Raw genomic sequence first — 23,081 nt, 5'->3', positions numbered from 1 at the left:
AAAATGTATCTTCCTTTTAGTCATTTAAAAAAATAGACTTACAGAATTATAATTGTGATTTACAGAACAGTCACATTTCAAGAGTAATACAGAAATATAGATTTTTTAAAAAAGAAGTATACTTGTTGCTACATTCCTTTAAGATTAGGTGACCATACATCTAGGATCACTGGAACAATCCTGGTATATGCCTATTGTTCCAGTGTAATTATTAATAGTGCACTATTTCACTCTCAAAATTTGCCTGGTTTGAACAATAAATTATATGGTCACTTTACTTAGAGGAGACTAGCCTTAATTCAAGTGAAGAAAAATATATACATCTTCTACTTTATGTTAAAAATTTCAAAATATTCAAATAACCATGATGATATACTAACACAAACAGGTTAATAAAATATAAAACTGATGCTTAATCATTTTCCTTTCATATCCAGATATGTAAAAATACTATACTCTCCTTCTAGTAAGTGAGTGACATAGTTTAAGAGAAAAATTTAAGTCTAAGGGCAATTAAAATCTTTATTTTTACTTCATCCAATACATAATCTTGTTTTTCAGTGTATGCTATAACTTTCTTGATGCATCGTTAATTTTTTTTTTTTTTTTTTTTTTTTTTTTTTTTTTTTTTGCGGTATGCGGGCCTCTCACTGTTGTGGCCTCCCCCGTCGCGGAGCACAGGCTCCGGACGCGCAGGCCCAGCGGCCATGGCTCACGGGCCCAGCCGCTCCGCGGCATATGGGATCCTCCCAGACCGGGGCACGAACCCGCATCCCCTGCATCGGCAGGCGGACTCCCAACCACTGCGCCACCAGGGAGGCCCTGCATCATTAATTTTTAAAAAATTCAATAATATCACTGCACAGTAATGAAAAGTAAACCCTGCATTTTTAAGTGGCTTATTGTTATAGTAATCAACATGTAACCAAGTAACCCTTAGTTATGCTTTACAAAATTCTATTCCTCAGACTTATAAAATAAAACCTACCATTAAAAAAGAAGTAAGCAATCTTGTCCATTAGCCAGAGTTAGAGTATGCTCTTTAAAACTGGATATTTTGGGGCCTCCCTGGTGGCGCAGTGGTTGAGAGTCCGCCTGCCGATGCAGGGGATACGGGTTCGTGCCCCGGTCTGGGAGGATCCCATATGCCGCGGAGCGGCTGGGCCCGTGAGCCATGGCCGCTGGGCCTGCGCATCCGGAGCCTGTGCTCCGCAACGGGAGAGGCCACAACAGTGAGAGGCCCGCATACAGCAAAAAAAAAAAAAAAACTGGATATTTTGTTGGATACACTAACAATATTTTATACTCATAAACCAGTTTGAAGCCTGAACCACAATTTCATTTATCTTTACATTCTAAGCTTTAGAGTGTCGCAGAAAGTGTCCATCTGTTCAGCTGAGATTGCTTCAAATAGTGAGTGGTCAGAAAGACTTAGATGATAAAGGTCAAAAGAGCTTCTTGACCCTGTGATACTTGCCAAAGCAATTGGAGCATCGGGACTGATATACCGTTAGATACAGTTCACTAAATCAACCTCTACTTTAATTGGTAATGATAGCAAAAATACACAGTAAAGTCATTGCTGAAAGAAAACAAAAAGTATCCAATATAGTAATTTATTACCAGTCAGTGGGTTTCCCGCACTCGGTTGTTTTACACCTGCAGTGGTGAGAAAAAGCAAAAAGGTACTCTAACACTTAGCTGAAAATGGATGCCCCGCTGATACCCGGGATGCGTGGTGGCCCCATGATTGCCCACGCCATTAGCTTGGTAATGTCATCTCTATTGTAAACTCAGCTCCCCATGTTCTTCTTGTGCATCAGCTGCAGATTGAAGCTTTCTTCTTTGTCTTCTATTTGTGCTGCCAATCACGCTGCTCTCCACCGACCCTTTGGAGGGTGACAGTTTTTACTACCAACAACTATGTCCAGACGCCTAGAGCTCAGTGGATCTAAAAATGAATGGCTGACACTTTTATTTACACATTGATTTATGCATTGTTGGGCTATTTGTTCATTCCTATCCTTCCACCAATGGTTTTTCATATCTTTGTAAGATATATGTTTTTTGTAACTAGTATATCCCTACCTGTTTATAGTTTTCTATGAAATTAAGTTATTTGTTATACATGTTGAAATGTATTTGGTACAATATGAGCAAAGCCCTTTGTAGATCTTTTTCATTTAGTCAATCAATAAAAAAATCCTTTTAAAAATAGTTACTGGTTTCTGTCAATGAAGGAAAAATTCCCATGGAGAAGTATAAATGAGCTCTTTGAACATCAGGGTTTTTATCCATAAAAATATCTTAAGATCAACAATATATCACTGAGTAAAGACAGATTAAAGATGAGATTTCGCTAATTGCAAGCACAGAGATGGTAAAATAAATTTTAATTCACATTTCTAATTGTATATGGGAGGTGTAGTTTGTGTTTTTGATTTCTGTTTGTGTCTGCTTTCAAATAGATCAACCTTTATAGAATGAGTAAAAATCAGTAAGCATATGGATTCTCTTACCTTCCTCAAATTCTTGAGTTACTTCAAGGTTTGCTTCATTTTATAACTGACAGCCCATTTTCCTCAAATCATAATAGAAAGTTATTCCAGAAATAATTATAAAGAAAGCAATATTAATGTAGCATTTACAGTTAAACACAAAACATAAACCTGATTTTGTTTTTATAATTAAGGATCTGGTAGTGTATTAAAAGTTTGTTACTGTGTACATTTTTAATGGATAAAGTAGTCCTTCATACATTTAGTTTTATATATCAAAGTAAATGACATGCTATAATTCTCCATGGAAATTTTTTTTTCAATTAAAATCTAAACATTTTAGGTTTGGTTATGGAAATTGGTAAATTGTTGAAAAGGGTATAATTTTCTCTTTCTACCAAGACACGTTTCAGCTTTTAATTTAACAAACATTCTCTAGGATTATTCTGGACTAAAACTAGATATGTGAGGAGCTAGAAAGCTCCAAACCAGACCAGAATCAGCCTCTACTCCACTAGTGCTTTTATTTTGACCAGGTTTTCAGCACTGTATTTGATTACTGCGAAGGCAGTTTGGTGGGAAGCATGTCCCAAGCCAGCTCCCATCTATTTTAGAAACTGCAGTGTTCTGTGCTTCAAAACAACTATGGAGTTTATTATCTTTTCAAGGACAAATAGAGAAAGGCATTTCAGAAAGAAAAAATGTTCCTAATAATGCATTTCTGCACTGCAAGGGATTGTTTGACTTGCAGAATAAAAGTCTCCTACTCAATTAATTTGAGTTATTATTACAATTACTTAACTGGTTAATTAATTAATTTGTTTCTGGTATAGAGACAAGGCAACTCATTATACCCCATGTCATAAATATTCATAAACCAAAGAATCTGCAAGTCAGTATCTGGCTTAGGTCTTAGTCTATTTTTTAGACCAAATAATCTAAAATGAAAATTGTGTGAAAGATTTTTAGCACTGAATAAATGTTAATTTCCTGTTACCTTTATTAACAATCCTTTCACTTTTCTTTCTCACTGTATTTTCTACCTTAGAAACATCCAAAGGGCAAGGTGGCAGGCAGAGGAGGAGCTCATTCACCAGGAGTGTGTGTCTTGTTAGGAAAATGACTAGTGTTTTAGGAAAAGAGGGTAAACCAACTTGGGACTCTCCATCAGCTAATGGAAACGTGTAGTTTAAGGAAGGTAGCACAGTTCCCAGAATAAGCTGAATCTCAATGGTAAACAGCCTTCAGAGACAAGAAGGTAGATAGGTAAAACAGCATCCAAGTTGTACTTTCCATGAAATTTTTATGTGGTTATGTGTATTAAATCAGTTAAAGTAGATGGCATGTCTTGATGTATTTGAGGGGGAAAATATAAAAGCATTTTCTTTTCCTGGATATCATATCAGTAATATATATAGTAACTTGACTTTTCAGGTACAGTTTATGTTGTAATTTAAGACTTTTCAAAATACAGTGTAGCAGTATTGGTTTTCATGTATCACTAATGGATTGAGGGTGAATTTTAGGAAATGAGTGCTTGACAGTACAGGGAGGACCCTGACATTTATGAATAGTAAAGAAACCTCTCTCACTCTTCAAACCACAGCCCTGTGTTAGCCTCTGTTAATATGATACTTTTGATGTGTTCCTTTCTACACCATAAAATAAAAACGTGTGTAGGTCTGTGTGAATGTGTATAAATTCCATTTTCACATAGAAATGAGATTATATTATAGATTCTGGTCTACAAATTAAGTCAAAAATATTTGGTGGACATTCTTCTATATCAGTACATACACATCTACTCTGGTTAGATTTTTAACCAAGCCTCCAATAAATACTATTTTAGTTTTCTCTTTCAGAAAATCTTTGATGGGGGAAGCTATTTAGGACTATATGTTAATATGCAATTGTTACTAGTTTATGTTGTTAAAATGAACCCAGTATTATTTTGTTTACTTGAAATTATTGCATAAATCAAATTTAACTGACAGGATTAAAGATATTCATAAATATGCACCTAGGAAAACCATTCCAGTTTATCCAATATTAAGAAAATGTATGAATCAAATAATTTTTTAAATAAAAAAAGCAATAATGATGCCAATTTAATTTATAATAATCTATCATCCCTACTATTATTTAACTTTTTTTATGGAAGTTTTAGCAAATGCCAAATCATAAGAAAAAGAAATAAAAAGGATAAAAATAGAACAAATTACTTTTATTCAAATATAGTAATAGTGGATACTCTACATTTGAAAAAATAAATAGAACAGAAAACCTAATAAAACAAAAATTAAAGTTAAGCATAGTAGTGCCAAAAACAAAACTCATATACTAACACAAAAAACACTAGTTAGAAAATACAATGAATATAAAATATTCCATTCAATGAATATAGGAAATTAATAGGAATACATTTAATAATAAATATGCAAGATCCATATGAAAACACATTCTAAAAATTACTAAAAGTCATGAAAAATATCTTGACTTAGTAACGTAATGTAATCCCAGATGGAAAGTACAGTATTTTAAAGATTTCCATAGTCACAAATCTGTACATTTAATAACAATAACTTCCAAAATCTCCCTGGTGGGTTTTTGGGAACCTGGTGAGTTGATTGCAAAACTCGCCTGGAAAAATAAATGTATAAAATGAGCTAAGGAAAGTTAAAAAAATGAAGAAGAATGGACATGGGGCTTTTTTCTCAGATGTCAAAATTTATCATCTCTCCATCCATCTATCTGCAGTAGAGTTCATTAGTGGTTCAAGAACAGACAAATAGATAAATGGAAAAGAAAAAAAGAGTTCAGGAATGAGGATGTATATAAATCATAATTTGCTCTTTGGAAAAGATGGCACTTAAAATCATAGAGGAAAGTAAATAAGTGGCTTTTGTATAATTGAGAGTAATTTCTGGGAAAAATATAAAATTATATCCTACTCTCTACCTTTAACAAAAATAAACTTAAGATGAATAAAAGTTTTAAACACAGTAACATAGATTACTAGATGAAAATACATAATAATATTTTTAGTAATTGTGAAGGGCCTAAGAGTGGGAAAATTCTCTAAATATATGTGAAAAAATTATAGTTTTACTATTTAAATTTTAAAAATCATATCACAAAAACCCCCAAAGATCTATAAATTTAAAGTCTAATGATACTTGAAAAATATTTGGAATATATTCAACAGATGATCAATATCTTTACATACAAAGGGGCTCTTACCATTTGATAAGGAAAAGATAAATAGTAAAATAGGAAATGGGGCAAATATTAACACTTAAATCACAGAAAAATCTACAAATAGTCATTAAGTTTTTCTCACTAAAAATGTCGATGCATATTTTTATAATCAAATTAGTAATTTCTTAAAAAGTGATGAACTCTTTAATGACATGATGAAATAATTTATACTTACACATTTTTGGTTCAAGTGTGTTTTGAAACAACCTTGCTGGAGCATAGTCTAACAATTTAACCAACATTTTAAAGGCACATACTTTTTCACCCTGAAATTCCATTTCAAAGAACTTTTTAAAGAACCTGAAATGTGTTCTATGATTTTAGGCACAGGTATGTTCAAAGAAGGCATAGAAAACAGTGGTTTTCATTTGTAATCTATGGAGAAATGGCTTACTTGGGGAACACTTTGTGCTCTTCCAAACAACCCCAAATTCTGCATCAATAAGATTTTGAGGAGTCATAGTTCAAAATCAGGGCAATGACATCCAAGTATGCCAAGACCCAAGAGTAGGGGCACCCTAACTGAAGCTCTGGGTAGACAGAAACCCACTGACTGGAGGCAATCTGTTAGGAAGCAAGTTGACTCTTGACTGATCCTGTAATTAGGTGCTTAAATGGGCTAGAGTTGTGAGGCACTTATTTTTCACTTAGGCGACAGTTTCTTAAATGAATTCCTCTGGTCACAAAGATGGGCTTGTGGAAATGTGCAGGACTAACACCTGAGGGCTGAATCCCAAGTTACCAGAAACAAAGGCATACTTAATAATTATTTTTAAACTGTGCTGGCTTTTATTTGTTATTTTTCAAAAAGACCTGGAATAACATCTTAATCATTATGTTTTGGTATTGAATAGTTACTAGAGGGAGGATGCCTTGAAATAAGTATGCTTGCCCTCAGTGTTTACATGACATGGCTGACCTGCACTTTTAGACTCAATGAAGTCTTCTGTACAAGACCTCATGTTTTATGAACTCTTAACAGAACAAATTCCTGTTGGTATAATGCACTGAGGTTGAGGCACGCTCAGCTATTTAGAGATTGGAGTGGGTGACAATAATGGTATTGATACTTATACATATGATGATGACAAAAGGTAAATGTTGAAAAAGAAATAAAAATGTCATAAAAGAAATCCAAGGAAGGCAAGATTATAGCTGGAAGAGGATATTAGAAAAAGTTTGTGTAGGGAAATCTCTTGAGGAAATGAGCTTTTGTTAGGTGTAGAATTTCTGTAGATGGGTGTTAGGGCATTCTCAGCATGAGAAGAGGCACAGAGGCAAAGAAATCAAAAAAGCTAAAAAGCCAAAACTAGCTACTAACAGCAGCAGAATCAGGCAGCAGTGCCAAGCACAGTTTGCAAATAGGAGAGAAACTTGGGGGAGAATTTGAGTGAGATGAACTAGACTGTGAGGTGCATGCTTCAGGGACCATTGGTCTTACTCACCACTGAGTCTTCCACATATGGCACAGTGCCTGGCATGTAGTAGATGCTTAGTAAACATCTGATAGATGAATGAATGAATCATTAATGAAAAGTGAAGGAGGGAACATGGTATGAGAGGCATTAAAGGAGGACTTCCGAGAAGGAAGAGATGATATCCAGATTTAAGCCTGGTTCACTGGAAGAATGTTGCTGCCAGGGATGTCAGGAGATGAAGTGGACTATCTTAGTGAGGAGACTAGTACTGCAGCACAGATCCAATTAGGAGAATCTGCTCCTCCAGATTTAATTTAATTTAATGTTTTACAAGTTCTAATGTAGTTAGTTTGGATATTCAATTTAAATATATAATTACTTAATTTAAAAGATTTTCTTGTATTTGCTATTACAATCACTTATATTGTAATTGTGTTTTGGTATGGTAGATCAGGTTATGATTGAATTTTACAAACATTTTCAACTTAATTTCTATAACTCCATGCTGACAGTGAAATAGCTTTAACTGAGATGTTGACATAGAAAAATTTCACCTTTATTGAAAAAAAGTATGATTAAAAATTGAATGACATGCCACTTCACTCAAGACTTTAATAAAAGTTTTATACAGAATAAGTAATAGTAAAGTGTAACTTAAAGCCAGGCCACTAATGTGGCCATATACTTATTAACAGTAGTTTTCTAATATACCTCTACTGAATTTTAAATACAATTACCATACTTTCCTAATATTTCTAATAAATCCTTTCTCATTTATTCATTTTCTTTTTTTCTTTCATAGCTCCTTATTCATTTTTGTGAATGTTATTCCTTCAATTTCTCTTTGATGATTTTTTTTCAGTCCATTCTAAAGCATTGACTTCATCTGGAGTAAGTATATATCTCAGCTTTTATTTTTTAGCTATTAGATTTTCAGTGTTTTGGAATTTTGGTTTATAGACTCATTTCTAGAGCAATTTTCTTGTGTTTTTTTCATTTTGGTGTATTTTATTTTCCTCTCTCTCTCTCTATACTCAGTTGATATTCTCTGTTGGTTTTACTGTTGCCTCTGTCTACCTTTTCAAGGTCCTCAGTCCAGAATAAGGCCTGGACCATACTGATACTAAGTATATTTCTGTCTAATTAGGGAATGAGCTTGTGGGTTGATTTAGTTACAAGTTAAAATTGTTCTAGGTCAGCTACCCTCCATAGTGACGTTAACCTCAGGGGCTAAACTCTAAAGCCTGGCACCTGCTTAAAGGCCTGTGACTTCACTTCCACACTCAGCACTTTGTGTTTCTGTCCCATTGTGGTCCTCGAAGATGTCTATTTTGTTTTTGAGCTTGTCTAAACCTTTTAAATTTTCTTTTAAAAATTATTTCATCCATCATTGGTATCCATTTGGAAGAAATAATTTGCTCCAAAGTCTAAACTTTGCCATCTTGACTAGAAGTCAACTGATATTTTCAAAACCTCTAGGATTTGTTAGTTTGTCATAAAACAAAAGTAGTTAATTAAACTTAAAAGCTTTTGCACAGCAAAGGAAACCATAAACAAAATGAAAAGACAACCCTCAGAATGGGAGAAAATATTTGCAAATGAAGCAACTGACAAGCGATTAATCTCCAAAATATACAAGCAGCTCATGCAGCTCAATATCAAAAAAACAAACAACCCAATCCAAAAAATGGGTGGAAGACCTAAATAGACATTTCTCCAAAGAAGACATACAGATGGCCAGCAAACACATGAAAAGATGCTCAACATCACTAATTATTAGAGAAATGCAAATCAAAACCACAATGAAGTATCACTTCACACCAATCAGAATGGCCATGATCAAAAATTCTGCAAACAATAAATGCTGGAGAAGGTGTGGAGAAAAGGGAACCCTCCTACACTGTTGGTGGTAATGTAAATTGGTACAGCCACTATGGAGAACAGTATGGAGGTTCCTTAAAAAAGTAAAAATGGAGCTACCATATGGCCCAGCAATCCCACTCCTAGGCTTATACCTGGAGAAAACCATAATTCAAAAAGATGCATGCACCCTGGTGTTCACTGCAGCACTATTTACAATAGCCAGGACATGGAAGCCACCTAAAAGTCCATCAACAGAGGAATGGATAAAGAAGATGTGGTACATATATACAATGGAATATTACTCAGCCATAAAAAGGAATGAAATAATGACATTCCTTAGACATGGATCAACCTAGCAACAGTCATACAGAGTTAAGTAAGTCAGAAAGAGAAAAACAAATAGGGTATAATATCACTTATATATGGAATCTAAAACAATGGTAGAGATGAACTTATTTGCAAAGCAAAAATAGAGTCACAGACATAAAGAACAAACTTATGGTTACCAAAGGGGGAAGGGGGGGATGAATTGGGAGATTGGGACTGACATATATACACTACCATGTATAAAATAGATAACTAATGAGAATCTACTGTATGGCACAGGGAACTCTGCGCAATGCTCCGTGGTGACCTAAATGGGAAGGAAATCTAAAAACGAGGGGATATATGTATACGTATGACTGATTCACTTTGCTGTACAGCAAGACACTAACACAACATTGTAAAGCAACTATACTCCAATAAAAATTAATTTTTAAAAAAGTAGCTATCTGAAGTTTTTAGTAGCAAAGATATAGGCAGCTATTGTAATTTCCTTTTGTATCCATGTACTGTATTCTCTGCTTTTTGTGGCATGAGTTTTAAAGATAACTTCTTATATAATATATTAGGTATATTAGGTCATAAATTCACCTACATTGCAGAGTTGTTTCTCAGAAAATTTTCTACTTCAAGAAATTGTGTTACCTTTTCTGTAAATTTACCATGTTTGTTAATCATCATATAATTTCTCAGTGGTAGTGTTCAATACGCAGATACCACATTCCCCCCCGCCATCATCTGTGCCATCCTTACTTGAAAACTCCCATTGTCACAAATCTTTTGATGTGGATACTTTCCCTTGAGTATAGATACATTCTCTAGAATTCCTAATCTTTTTTCTGGCATGAACTACACTTGCAATGCATCAACTGTGACTTCCAGTTTTTGTTTATTTAAAGAATAGGAAGAATTTAGAAAACTACAGAGTAACCAGAGTGCTGAATCTTTGTATATTTTTATGATTATTTTCTGATCTGCTACATGGCTTCATCCATACCTAGTTGGACAGAAGTTGTTAGAGTGACTCATCACCATAGAGCCATTCAGATGTCAGGGAGGAAGAAAACTTTCCTGTACCCTTCTAGGTTCTTCTGGCTGGTCTAAGAGTTAAATTGACATGAGACAGGTTAACAGGAGAAAATCAAATTTAATTTTGTACTTATGGGAATCCCACATACATGAGAGGGTTAGAGACAGAAAGGTAAAATGAGATATATATGACATCCTGAGCTAAGGGAAGGGATAGGAGTCTGGGGCTTTCAAGGACGGGAGGGTCATTCACAGGATGATAAGCAGAAGAGCACATGTATGGGTAATTAAACGTTTGCCTTGACATATAGATGGGGCCACTTAGATAAAATCTGTCTCTGGTTATAACTCTTTTCTGGGAAAATCCCCAACTTAAATTCTTCTAGCTAGTTAAGGGAGGGGCAGTAGTTTCTCTTGAACCCTCAGGGTCTGGATTACCTTTAGTTCAAAATAATCCTCATGCAAAAGTGATACATTTTGGGCTTCCCTGGTGGCGCAGTGGTTGAGAGTCCACCTGCTGATGCAGGGGACATGGGTTCGTGCCCCGGTCTGGGAAGATCCCACATGCCGCGGAGTGGCTGGGCCCGTGAGTCATGGCCGCTGAGCCTGCGTATCCGGAGCCTGTGCTCCGCAATGGGAGAGGCCAGAACAGTGAGAGGCCCACGTACCGAAAATAAAAAGAAATTGATAAATCTTGGAGAGGCTTATTCTGAACCTCTATACAGATTACTAAACTTTGTTTTCTCAGGGGCTATATTTTACATGCAGAATTCCCCAATTTTTATATAACTTATTAAATTACACAATTAAAGTTATAAGCCTGGGAAAGAATATTGAGAACAAAAAGGTAAAAGTACCAACAAGTAAACATCATAGTTCGTGTGATTAGAAGGCAGAAAGTAGAACATAGCCTACCAGTGGTCAGGAGGATTGTAAAGCACGGGTTAATCTGTTGAGTTAGCTGTTAAAAAGGTCCAAAAATTTTTTTTTTATTTTAAACTAAAAATAAAGTTATAATTATTAAAATGTGATTTATATTATATTTAACAAAATTTAGATTATGACTGTAATTATATACTACTTCTTTAGAACAAATCATGTGTTTTGTTTTGTGTATTTTTTTAAATTAAACTGTATGGTACATAATATGTTACATTTTACTTCATGTTTGAATTTCATATTGAATAATATAGCGTTATTCTAGAAAACCACTTAAAGGATAATCAAGTGAAAACGAAAAACAAAACAAAAAGATAATCAAGTGTTTCACAGGCCTCTCATATATTTTATGTTACAAGTTTGTCATTTGAAGCATCTGAATTAATTTTCTCTTCTTCAGTGTTAACTGGTCTTCTCTGCTGGATTCTTATTAGTCAATGACAATGGGTCTGACTCAGATAGTTCCAACATCCCTGTCTGGATTTAGTGTAATCCTGCATTTTTAACAGTATTTGCTATTTACTTTGCAATTGGATTGCATTATTTGATAATCAGTCAGAACCTGACTGATGGATGTTAGAAAGGGAGGAGTGTTTGGGTACTAATTTTATAAATGATCAGCTCATTAGTAAATATTTTCATATAATGATGACTTTTTCTTCCTTATACATCTCAGTGAATATGGTGTTTCATAAAAGGAATGCTTAGCTAATGAGGACCCTCTGTATATCTTAGAAACAATAAATAAAAAACATTATTCCATTCTTTGAAAAACTTAAGTTGATAATATCATCTGAAGAATAGATAGAAAAAAACAGATTTGAGAATCCTGACTTGGCTATTTACCAAACGGGTAACTTTGAACAAATCACTTTACTTCTCTGTCCCTCATTTTCCCTTGTGTAAGGTGAAGGGGTCAGATTAAATCATTTCTAAATTCTTCTTGCTCTAACAAAACTAAATATCTAAAATATTTGCCAGTTATCATCTATATGTTTTCTCACTTAGGATTTAAATGTTTGTACTAGGTATTATTGCACAAAATCACAAGAGTTAGCAGATGACTGTAAATTGAAGCATCAGTTTTACCAGATGCATTTTGTATTTGTGGTAGGTTGGGCAGGTCAGATTCTTTCAAAACAAACTCAGTGGGGGATTCAATTTGTTTTCAGGAAGAAGTTTTATCAGAACATGTTGTTAGACAGTGTATTTCCACCTTCAAAGACAGAAGGTAAAAACAGTCTTTTTTAACCATTTTGTCTTTCTGAATCAGACAGGAAAGGAAGAGGCACAGCTGAACACAGTAAGATAAAGAAAAAAATAAGTGAATAGACATTATTTTTATAAAGATGTTAGACTTATACTTTCACACCTTTTACATTGTTTTCCTCCAAGCATTTTGGTCTTTTTTGGTTTTCTTTTTTACATGTATACTGGGTTGTTGAGAGTTTGAATTTTGTGTTGTTAACTTTAGTTTTACTTGTCATTTATTCTGGGTTCTTGCTGATAGTAGAAGAATAATTTCTGCCTGCTGGCCATCTGGGATTCTACTTGTAGACTTTCTGACTCAGTAGCTTTTCCCCAAATCTGTGTACTTCAGACAAAGAGCTCAGCTCTGTGTGCCTCTTTCTACTCCCCACCTGCTGTTTAGAGCATTCACATGTAGATATATCAGTACCATTTTACTCCCCAGCCTCACAAAGTTCAGAGGTTGGAATGGACCATTGTTCTTTAGTGCCACCCTCTTGCTGTCCTGATTGTAAACCATACCTCCACTCTTGCCTCAACCTGAATGTCAGAGAGTAAGACTAAACGTGATGTGAAGTTGGGGAAAAAACCAGCACCTTCTGATGCATGCAAAACCTGGACAGTACATTTTGGGGAAATATCTGCCAAGCAATCAGAGAGCATTCTATAAACAACATGTAAACTAATAACTTAAAATTTATATTTAGCCCTCACATTTTTGCAGTGACATAGATTGAACGAAATACTCTTGTATTTAATTATTTATTCTAGACTTCTTTTTACTGTAAACAGATTGGTGAATGTTTCTAAAACACTCCTGTTATAATGATGGTTTACATATACTTTATCATTCTAAAAGTAATATAATTACATTTATATTTTTACACAATATCATTCAGTCATGATTTAATAGGTTACTGTTAATAGAATTCTTGTCTGAGTAATATATTGTATATAGATAACATATAAATATAAATAAGTTTAAGAATTACTGTAACCTTTGCTACACATTACTAAAAGTTATGTATTGCCCAATTCATGATATGTTAAAACCCAGGAATTACTATTATAGGTATTTATCTTCTTTCTATGTTACTTATGTCTAAAACAATGGTAAATATTGTTTTTCAAATCCTTTGGTGACATGACTTTAAAAATACACTATTTCTTAAAAGATTTTAAAATGCTCCAACAATGATGACTGGCTAGCATTATAACATTTAATCATTTTAGTACATTCAAATATAACAATGGTTTACACATATTGTCCAATGGGCTTATTTCCAAATGGAAGCCAACTTTGTTGTATGTTAAATAAGTTTGGAATAACATTTATGATTTGAAAATATTGTAAAACATCCAGTTGCTCCTGAGGCTTAAGGTGATCACATTTAGGGACAGAAATTTAGGATTTTTGTTTACGGCAGTACAATGGGCCTACTGTGGTGGTGTGGATCTCAAAATAAGATGAGACCAGACCAGGGAATGTGTATATTGCTAGAATCATTGCTGTGATTTTTGAGTGGCCCAGTAATTGAGGAGGTCTAGCTGTTGTGTCCAGAGAATATTATTGCTTAGGGAAGTGGAAGTGCACGGGAGGGCGAAAACCTGTCTTCAGCCTGCTTCATTAACCCCTATTTCAGAAGAAACCATGGCTATAGTTTGTGAATAGGTGACTTCCTTGCTTAATACCCTTCAAGGGTCATAACTGCTCTTTGAGTAAATTTGAAACTCAACAGTTTGCAGGGCTTCAGTGTAATCTGGCTCCTGTCCTGTCTGTCTCATTCTGTAATACATTCCCGTATTCTACTCCGTAGACAAACTAAGATTGTCACAGTGCATGATCCCTACATACCTTCTCACTCCTCTTCCAGCCATCACTCTAGGGGGCTTCCCATTCTCTTCCCTTTGCCTGGAATACTTGGCCTCTCACTTTTCTTCAGTTCATTTCTCCTTTATCTTTCAGATCTCAGTTTGGTGTCACTTCTGCTTAGACTCCTACTTGTATCTTTCAGGCTGAGATGCCTTCTTCAGATCTTTCTACTTTCTTATATTTTTCCTTATACTGCCCTCATCTAAGCTATGTGGTTATTGCTTGGCATATCTGTCTCTCCCCTCTGAGTGTAAAGAATGTGAGCTGCATCCATGCAGATGCTGGGTCTTGTTCTGTATTGGGTAGATAGCTTCTCACACCATATTCTACTTAGTAGATACTCAGCAAGGACCTCTTGAATGACAGCTGAATGAAAGAAAACCAGGCACAAACCCAAAGGATGGACTGGGAATGGTAACCTTCAAGAACATGAAGTAGCATCTCAATTAGGGAAGATGACACTCAATATTTTTAAGACTCTTGATACATATTATCACAATATTTTTGAAAAACGTTAAGGACATCTAGATCTTATCAGAGTTCACCTTGAAATGAGCACTCAACAGTTTGGGATAGTCTACTTTTTGTTTGTTACAAATTTGTGAAAATTTTAGCTAATTTAAGGGATCAAAACTGGTATAGCATATAAAATTTTATACTTGTTTCCTTTTTATTGGGACAAATGGTTTAAAAACTATTCCCTTCTGTGATATTTTTTAATCTCCTTTTCTCATTTTTTCTCCTGAGTATGTGGCTAATTAATTTTTGTGAGTTCTTTAAATATCTAAAATATTAGCCTTTGATCATTTATGCTGTAATTGTTTTTCTTACACTTTTAAGTTTAATCTGATTAATGCACTTTTTTTTTAGAGGTACCTGTTAAAAACATTTAGATAGCCATATCTATTATTAATATTTTCTCTGTCAATTTGTATTACTTTTTTAAAACAGCTTTTGTTTAGTATGGTAAAATATAAATTTTTGTAGGAGCTTTAAAAATAGATATAATCAGAAGGAGTCATAAGAAATCTCTGCAATTTTGTAAAAAATCAAACTGTACTTTTCAAATCTAGATATTTTCTATTGACAATATATGTGAAGTTCTTGCTGTGACATTATGTATTTTATAAAGGACTCTTTTTAATATCGACTTAATATTTTAATGTGTGCATATACCATAATATTTTAGCCAAATCTCTATTATGGAACATTTACTTTCAGCTTATATATATAGAAAATTCTACAATGAACATTCTTTTTTCATATAATTTTGTGCATCTTTGTAATTTTACCCCAGGATAAATTATTTTTAAAAGAATTTCTGCATCCAAGGGTATATAATAGTTTAAGGTTATTGATACATTTTGCTAATTGCCTTTCATGAAAGAAATACCAGCTTACACCCATCACGCAGTGTGTGAGAGTGCCTATTTTCTTGCTCCATTATCAAAACTGAGTATTTTAATTTTTAGTGTTCTTTACAAACCCAATTTCTGTCTCTTTGTAGGCTAATAGTCTGAACAACAGCACTGATTAATTCTCTAAAAATAGTGAGTAAAGTATTTTTAAATTCTTCCTTAAAAATAATACATATGTTAGTTTAAATGAAATTTAAGGCAACTCTTAGAGGTAAAAAACAAAATGAGAACACAAATCCAGACAAGAGAGAGAAAGCTGAAAGACCATTTGCTAATCTCTGGGTTCTCTCAGCTTTGGTTTTAACTGCGACACAGGTAATTAGAGGTAATTAGAGGGAATGTCCAGGCCCAGTGTATTGATGGGAAGTTAGGTTGGAGACAACTGCGCAAATCCATTATTCTCTAAGAGCTGTATATGCAGTGAAAAAGTGAACCAAGGTGAGGGATATATTCCACAAATGGAGATAATAAAGATTTTTCTGTTGGTTTTAGCCCAAGATGGATGGGGGAAAGTAGGTTTGCCTGAAAATTGATAACCATAACCTAACTTCACATGGGTTGAGGGTTAGGATTCACATTACTTGCAAGGAATGAAAAACTCTTAAGGTAAAATTTTTATTTAAATAGGGACCTGCTGGTGGTACCCCTGAGTACCTGGCAGTCAAAAACACAAAAGCTCTCTTGAAGAATGCATCTTTAACCCACGTCTCAAAGGATTCTCACCGATAATGTTTCACACATACACACACACACTTACAAAACATATAAGGAAACAGGAAAGTATCAGCAAAATAAAAAAGAGTCATATTCACAAGGATTTCAAAAATTGGAACTATAGATACAGAATGCAAAATAAGTATGCTTAAAAAAATAACAGAAGGCTTGAAAAATGTAAGTAAGAAATAACTGACTAAAAAATGACCAATTTGTCAAATAAAACTTCTAGAAATGAAAAATGTAAAGGTTGAAATTAGAAAATCCATGGTAAGTTAAATGACACAATAGAGACGGGGGGAAGAAAACTGGCAAATTAGAAGAAATTCTGAAGTGATTGCCCAGCATGTGACACAGAGAGACAAAGAGATGAAAAACATGAAAGGGGATAGAGTGACAAATAGCTAATCATAGTTCCATAAGGGGATAATAGGATAGATAGAGAAGATATTCAAAAAGACAAGTCTGAGAACTTCACAAAATTAACGAAGGATAGGAATACTCAGATACAATGTAAGAAAGATTGGGGGAAAACATACACACCTAGAAGAATCACAGTGATTCTGTGATTTTACGCAGAATATTAAAGACAAGATCTAAAAAGCAGCAGAGAGAAAGGCCAGATGGAGTGACAGACTATCAGCTCTCTGTGTGACATGTCAACCACATCAAATGAAACCAGAAGACTGCAGAATAATGCCTTAAAATTGTTATGAGAGAATAAGTTAAAACAGTATACTCAGCGAAACCATCTCCTAAGAAAAACATGATTCCGTTGAGAGGATGAACAAAGTCAAAGTTGATTCTTTGAAAAGAAAATAAAAACTGACAAACTTCTGGCAAGAAAGAAACAAAAGCAACAAAAATAATATCAGAAATGAAAAAGGACCCATAGTTATAGGTGTTACAGAAATTTTAAAAATTATAGGCAAATAATATAAACAGCATTTTGAACAATTATAAAACTATCAAAAGAAATTAAGCACTGTCTAAATAAGTGGGAGATATAATCTGGAATTTGATAAACATCCTCAAATTTATATAAAAGAGTAAAACAACAGGATAGGAGAAACTACCCAACCACCTCTTAAAGTCTTTTCATGAAGCTGTTATACAATGAAGTATTGTGCAGTCATAGATAAATTGATTAATGTCCCAGGGAACAGAGATCAGTGAGAAAAGGACAAATTCACAAATAACGTTGGAATAATTGAATGTCAAAATTTTAAAAAACATGAAAATTATTCCCAGTTGTGAACCAAACACAAATATGAAAGAGAAAAGTATGAAAGAATTAAAAAGTTGTGTGGAACTTTAAATTTTGGAAAAAAAATAGGTAAATAATTTTATGTCCTCTGGATACCTATAATTTTTAAAGTAAATATTTCATAAGTTTGATAGCATTAAAATAGGAATTCAGTGTTCATCATAAAACACTTTTAAAAATAAAGAAACGACAGGCCACAAATAGAAGTATTTGGACCACATAACCAACAAAAGATTACTTCTAGAATGAATGTATAACTCTAAAAATCAATAAGGAAAAGACAAAAGAAAGTTTATAGAAGCCATAGGTAGACACTTTATAGAACAAATGTGAAAAGATAATGAAATATTGCAATGATAATGGTAATAATTTAAAAAATGAAAATTAAAACTACAAGGGATACCATCTTATATCCCCATATTGACAAAAATGAGATCCCGTATTAATAAGGACGTGGAGCATGGAAACTCTTTATACAGTGCTACTGAGACTTATAAATTCATACAATTATTTGGGAAAATCTAACAGAGTTGAAGTTGTGCGTATCCTATGAATTATCCATGTCACTCTAGAAAGTTTTGCAGATGTGCCCCAGAAGAAAGTCTTCACCAGAAGAATATTCACACTGTGCCTTTTTTTCTTTTTGTAATACTAAATCTTGAAGATAATTTAAAAATCCATTTAAATGAATAAACTGTAGTTATCATATAGTATAATACTTTATAGTGGTAAAAATGAAAGAACTACAGCTGTAATTGCCAACAAATATGAATCTCACAATCACAAAATTCAGCATAAAGCATAAAGCAAATCATGGAAAATTATAAACAGCATAATCATATTTTTATGAAAATTGAGAACATGCAGAATCAAATAGATTAATTAGGACTAGATATTTAAGATTAGGACATTAAATGAAAGCAAAGAAATCATGAACATGGAATTCAAGATAGTATTTAACCTCTGACAGTAGGCAGGGGTATCGAATCAGAGCAGGTTCTTTTTTTTTTTTTTTTTTTTTTTTTTTTGCGGTACGTGGGCCTCTCACTGTTGTGGCTTCTCCTGTTGCGGAGCACAGGCTCCGGACGCACAGGCTCAGCGGCTATGGCTCACGGGCCCAGCCGCTCCGCGGCATGCGGGATCTTTCCGGACCGGGGCACGAACCCGTGTCCCCTGCATCGGCAGGCGGACTCTCAACCACTGCGCCACCAGGGAAGCCCAGAGCAGGTTCTATTTTTTTAACCAAGATGGGGACACATTGTTGATATTTAACATTTAAGTGACATTATTTGTTTAGAATGAAATGTATAACACATATAGAAAAAATAAAGAGAACACAGGACAAAAGTGTACAGCTCAAAAAATTGCCACAAAGCACACACCTGCATGATCACTACATAAAGTAATAAAATATTCAGCACCCCAGAAATTATGTCCTCCCTGCCCTCCAAATGTAATCACTATCCTTATAGATTTATTATCTATGAATGCTTCCTTAAACCCTACTGGTTTCTTTGCTCCTGTTTTTTTTTTTGTTTGTTTGTTTTTGTTTTTTATTTAACAGTCAATTATTTTGTGTCTGGCATCTTTGGTCAACATTACATGGGTGGATTCATACATTTTATACATGTTGTTAAATGTCTATAGCTCTTTCATTTTCATTGTATATTTTTCCATGGTATGAATACATCACAGTGTCTCTATCCATTGCACTGTTGATGGACATGTAGGTTGTTTCTAGTTTGGGTCAATTATGAATAATGATGCTCTATAGTTTTGTCCATGTTTCTTAGTATACAACATGATGATCCTAAAAAGACTAAATGTATGGTTTATATATTATTTGTGTGTATTAAACATTACAAAATAAAATAATGTAAGAAACTCCCTTTGTGAAATTAATAGGTAGTGAATGGTATTTTTATCTTAATTTCACTTTTTGAGGACCACTGGTGGTAAACATGTTTTATATTTTACTTTGAATGTTATTATTTGCAAATTGCTATTGATGCTATTTGCCCATTTTTCGATCTATATAGTACTTTTTTTGATTTGCAAGTATAGCTGATTCACTTTGTTATAAAGCAGAAACTAACACACCATTGTAAAGCAATTATACTCCAATAAAGATGTTTTTAAAAAATAAAATAATTGTACTATCCCTTATCTTTAAAAAAATTTTTTTATACAGCAGGTCTTTATTAGTTATCTATTTTATACACATCAGTGTATACATGTCAATCCCAGTCTCTCAATTCATCCCCCCCACCACTTGCCCCCCTAGGTGTCCATACATTTGTTCTCTACATCTGTGTCTCTATTTCTGCCTTGCAATCCCTTATCTTATTGGTGAAAAAAAGTGTGCTTTTTAAGGTTGCCCCCATTTTGCTTTTTTACTTTAAAATTTTTTAATGGCTTTAAATTTTTTTTAATATTTTAAAATATATCATTACTGAAAAATTTCAAAAAAACAAAACAAACCCCCCTAAAGTATAAATAACATCATTTTAATCCCCTCTTCCCAATTAACTATTGTCAATATTCTGGTATCTGTCCCTTGTGGCTAAATGCACATATATATTTATATTACTATTATAGTGAACATATATAATACATAATATATTATATGTTATATATTATATACATATATTTATATATGTACATATGTATGTATCATATCAACCTTTAAAAATATCTACATATCCATACGTACATAGTTTTTTTTTTTTAATTTATTTTTTGGCTGCGTTGGGTCTTCATTGCTGTGTGCGGGCTTTCTCTAGTTGCGGCGAGCAGGGTCTACTCTTTGTTGCAGTGCGCAGGCTTCTCATTTCGGTGGCTTCTCTTATTGCGGAACACGGGCTCTAGGCGCACGGGCTTCAGCAGTCGTGGCACGTGGGATCAGTAGTTGTGGCTCACAGGCTCTAGAGCGCAGCCTCAGTAGTTGTGGTGCACGGGCTTAGTTGCCCCGCAGCATGGGGGATCTTCCCGGACCAGGGCCCGATCCCATGTCCCCTGCATTGGCAGGTGGATTCTTAACCACTGTGCCACCAGGGAAGTCCCACACACATAGTTTTACAAAAAGGATTTTTTCCTGCCTAATAGAACACAATTGCCCCCCAAAATATAGTTGTACACCATCATTTAAAGATATTTGGATGATATTCCATTGTATATATATATACTAATTGTTCATTCAACAAATATTTATAATACTGTATAGTAATAATAATACTGTATAGTAGCATTATTTTATAGGCATTGGGAACAAAGCGATGCACAAAACACCAGGGGTGGAGTTTGAATGATACTGGGGAAAATATATAGTAAACAAATAAATATTTCATATAATATAAGGTAATAATTAGTACTATGAAGAAAAAAAAGCAAGGAAGAGGATAGAGAGTAATAGGTTGCCATGAGAGTATATGGTACTCAAGTAAGGCACCCTAAATGAGCAGGAACATAACTGAATTGTGGGAGCCCACCATGCCAGTATCTAGGGCAAAGTCATCTTAGACACAGAAAGAACAAATGCAAGTCCACAAGGCGAGCCTTTAAAATAAAAAAAAGCAATTTGATACTGGTTCACATTTAGATTACTTCCAATTATTAAAAATTTTAAACAAATATGGAGAGACCATTTTTGTTAAAAGACTTCTTAAATTATTGCAGGTGTTCTAACTGTTCTCAATTTTCATACCCACTTTTCCCCTATTGTATGTTTTCATGGCTATATTGATAAGAAGATATGCAAGTGTATCTGGAAAGAAGTTAATCTGATGCCATCTTACTCTATAGGCCTAATTCATATTTTTTAGAGGAAAAAATGAAAGTTTTAGAAAGTAAAAGTTTTTCAAAAAAATTAGAATATAGAATGTTGAATTTAGAGGGGAATTTTTATAGCTAAGGTAAAAAATTAAAATGCCTTGGGTTGTACTGCTACTTAATTTCTTTTTATGCCATTTTAATATCATGGAACCTTTAATAAAATCACTTAAAACTAAGAACTTTGACACATAAATTTTTAAAATCTCCCTTAGGTCGCTGATGCCAAGTCTTTCTCAGGACCTTTTAATGTCTTGCCTGTGAAGACAAAATGGAGTAACATTGGTTTTCATATCCTTCTATTTGATCTGGAAAACCTTGTTGAACTTTTGCTGCCAACTCCAATCTGTGACGTTGACACTTCCAATTCATTCTATGGCAATGAGATCCTGAGAAGAGCCAAAAGCACAGTAGAGAAGAAAACACTGACACTGAAAAGGAATAAAACTGCCTGTGGTCCTCTCTCAGTGGAGGCACAAGCCAAGCCTGTTAGTGAAAGCCCAGCCCAAGGAGAAAATACCATGAAGTTATCAGAAGAAAATGATGGCATTAAAAGGCAGAAGAAAATAAAGAGCTCCAAAAAGATGCACCCTAAGCAATCTAGAAAAGTCAATGCCAACCTCACAATAGACACAGCTAAATTGCTCCTATCTTGCCTTTTGCCATGGGGAGTGGATAAAGAATTAGACAATCTTTGCATTAAACATCTCAATATTTTAAAGCTTCAGGGTCCCATTTCTTTAGGACTTGCTTCAAATGAAGATCACTTCTCATTGATGCTGCCAGGTTGGGATTTATGCAATGCTGAAATGAAAAAAGACTACTCAAAAGTAAATTTATTTTCCAGAAAAGTTTTGGACTTGTCAAATAAATACATTTCCATTCTTCCAAATCAGGCTGGGATGCCAAGAAGACCGGAAAATAATTCTGATTCTTTGCAAGAGCCAAACACTATAGTTTACTTATTGAGCAAACTATTTTTAGTTAATAAGTTAGTTAACATGCCTTTAGAACTGGCATGTGGAATTGACAGGTAAGACATGCTTAGAGATTTTAACTATTCTTATTTACGATATTAAAAAAATTATCATTATTTGTTATATTTAGCTCACTAGCCTCCCTCCTCCCCCCCTCCTTTCCTTCCTTCCTTCCTTCCTTCCTACCTTCCTTCCTTCCTTTAGATGAAGAGTAAATATGCAACATCTCCTTTAGCGCAAAACAATTTTAAGAAAATCTTCCTTTTAATTCTTTGAGATTGGATACTACTTTGGGCAATAAATCTATATGTTTTAAAATTTATTCGTCCAAAAAATATCCATTGCTCTTATAATATGTGCCAGGAAATTCACAGTACTGGATGCTGAATGATTCAATAGATAGATAGATAGGTAGATAGATTCACAC

General features: G+C 34.0%; 1 protein-coding gene across 2 annotated transcripts in view; it reads left to right on the top strand.

Moving 5' to 3' along the window:
* The window catches only part of WDR72 (WD repeat domain 72), a gene marked incomplete at both ends in the record, with an annotated part of 200,538 nt that overhangs the window by 91,037 nt on the left and 86,420 nt on the right, over positions 1 to 23,081 (top strand). For both annotated transcript variants that reach the window (XM_082618356.1, XM_082618355.1), the window contains one exon: positions 21,893 to 22,710. In XM_082618356.1, coding sequence (XP_082474482.1) covers positions 21,893 to 22,710 — 818 coding nt within the window. The remainder of the gene's footprint in view (positions 1 to 21,892; positions 22,711 to 23,081) is intronic.

The sequence above is a fragment of the Mesoplodon mirus genome (assembly GCF_964341445.2).
Source record: "Mesoplodon mirus genome assembly, chromosome: 4".
NCBI lineage: Eukaryota > Metazoa > Chordata > Mammalia > Artiodactyla > Ziphiidae > Mesoplodon > Mesoplodon mirus.
Note: the sequence above shows the minus strand (reverse complement) of the source record. Positions and strands in the feature narration are given on the sequence as shown.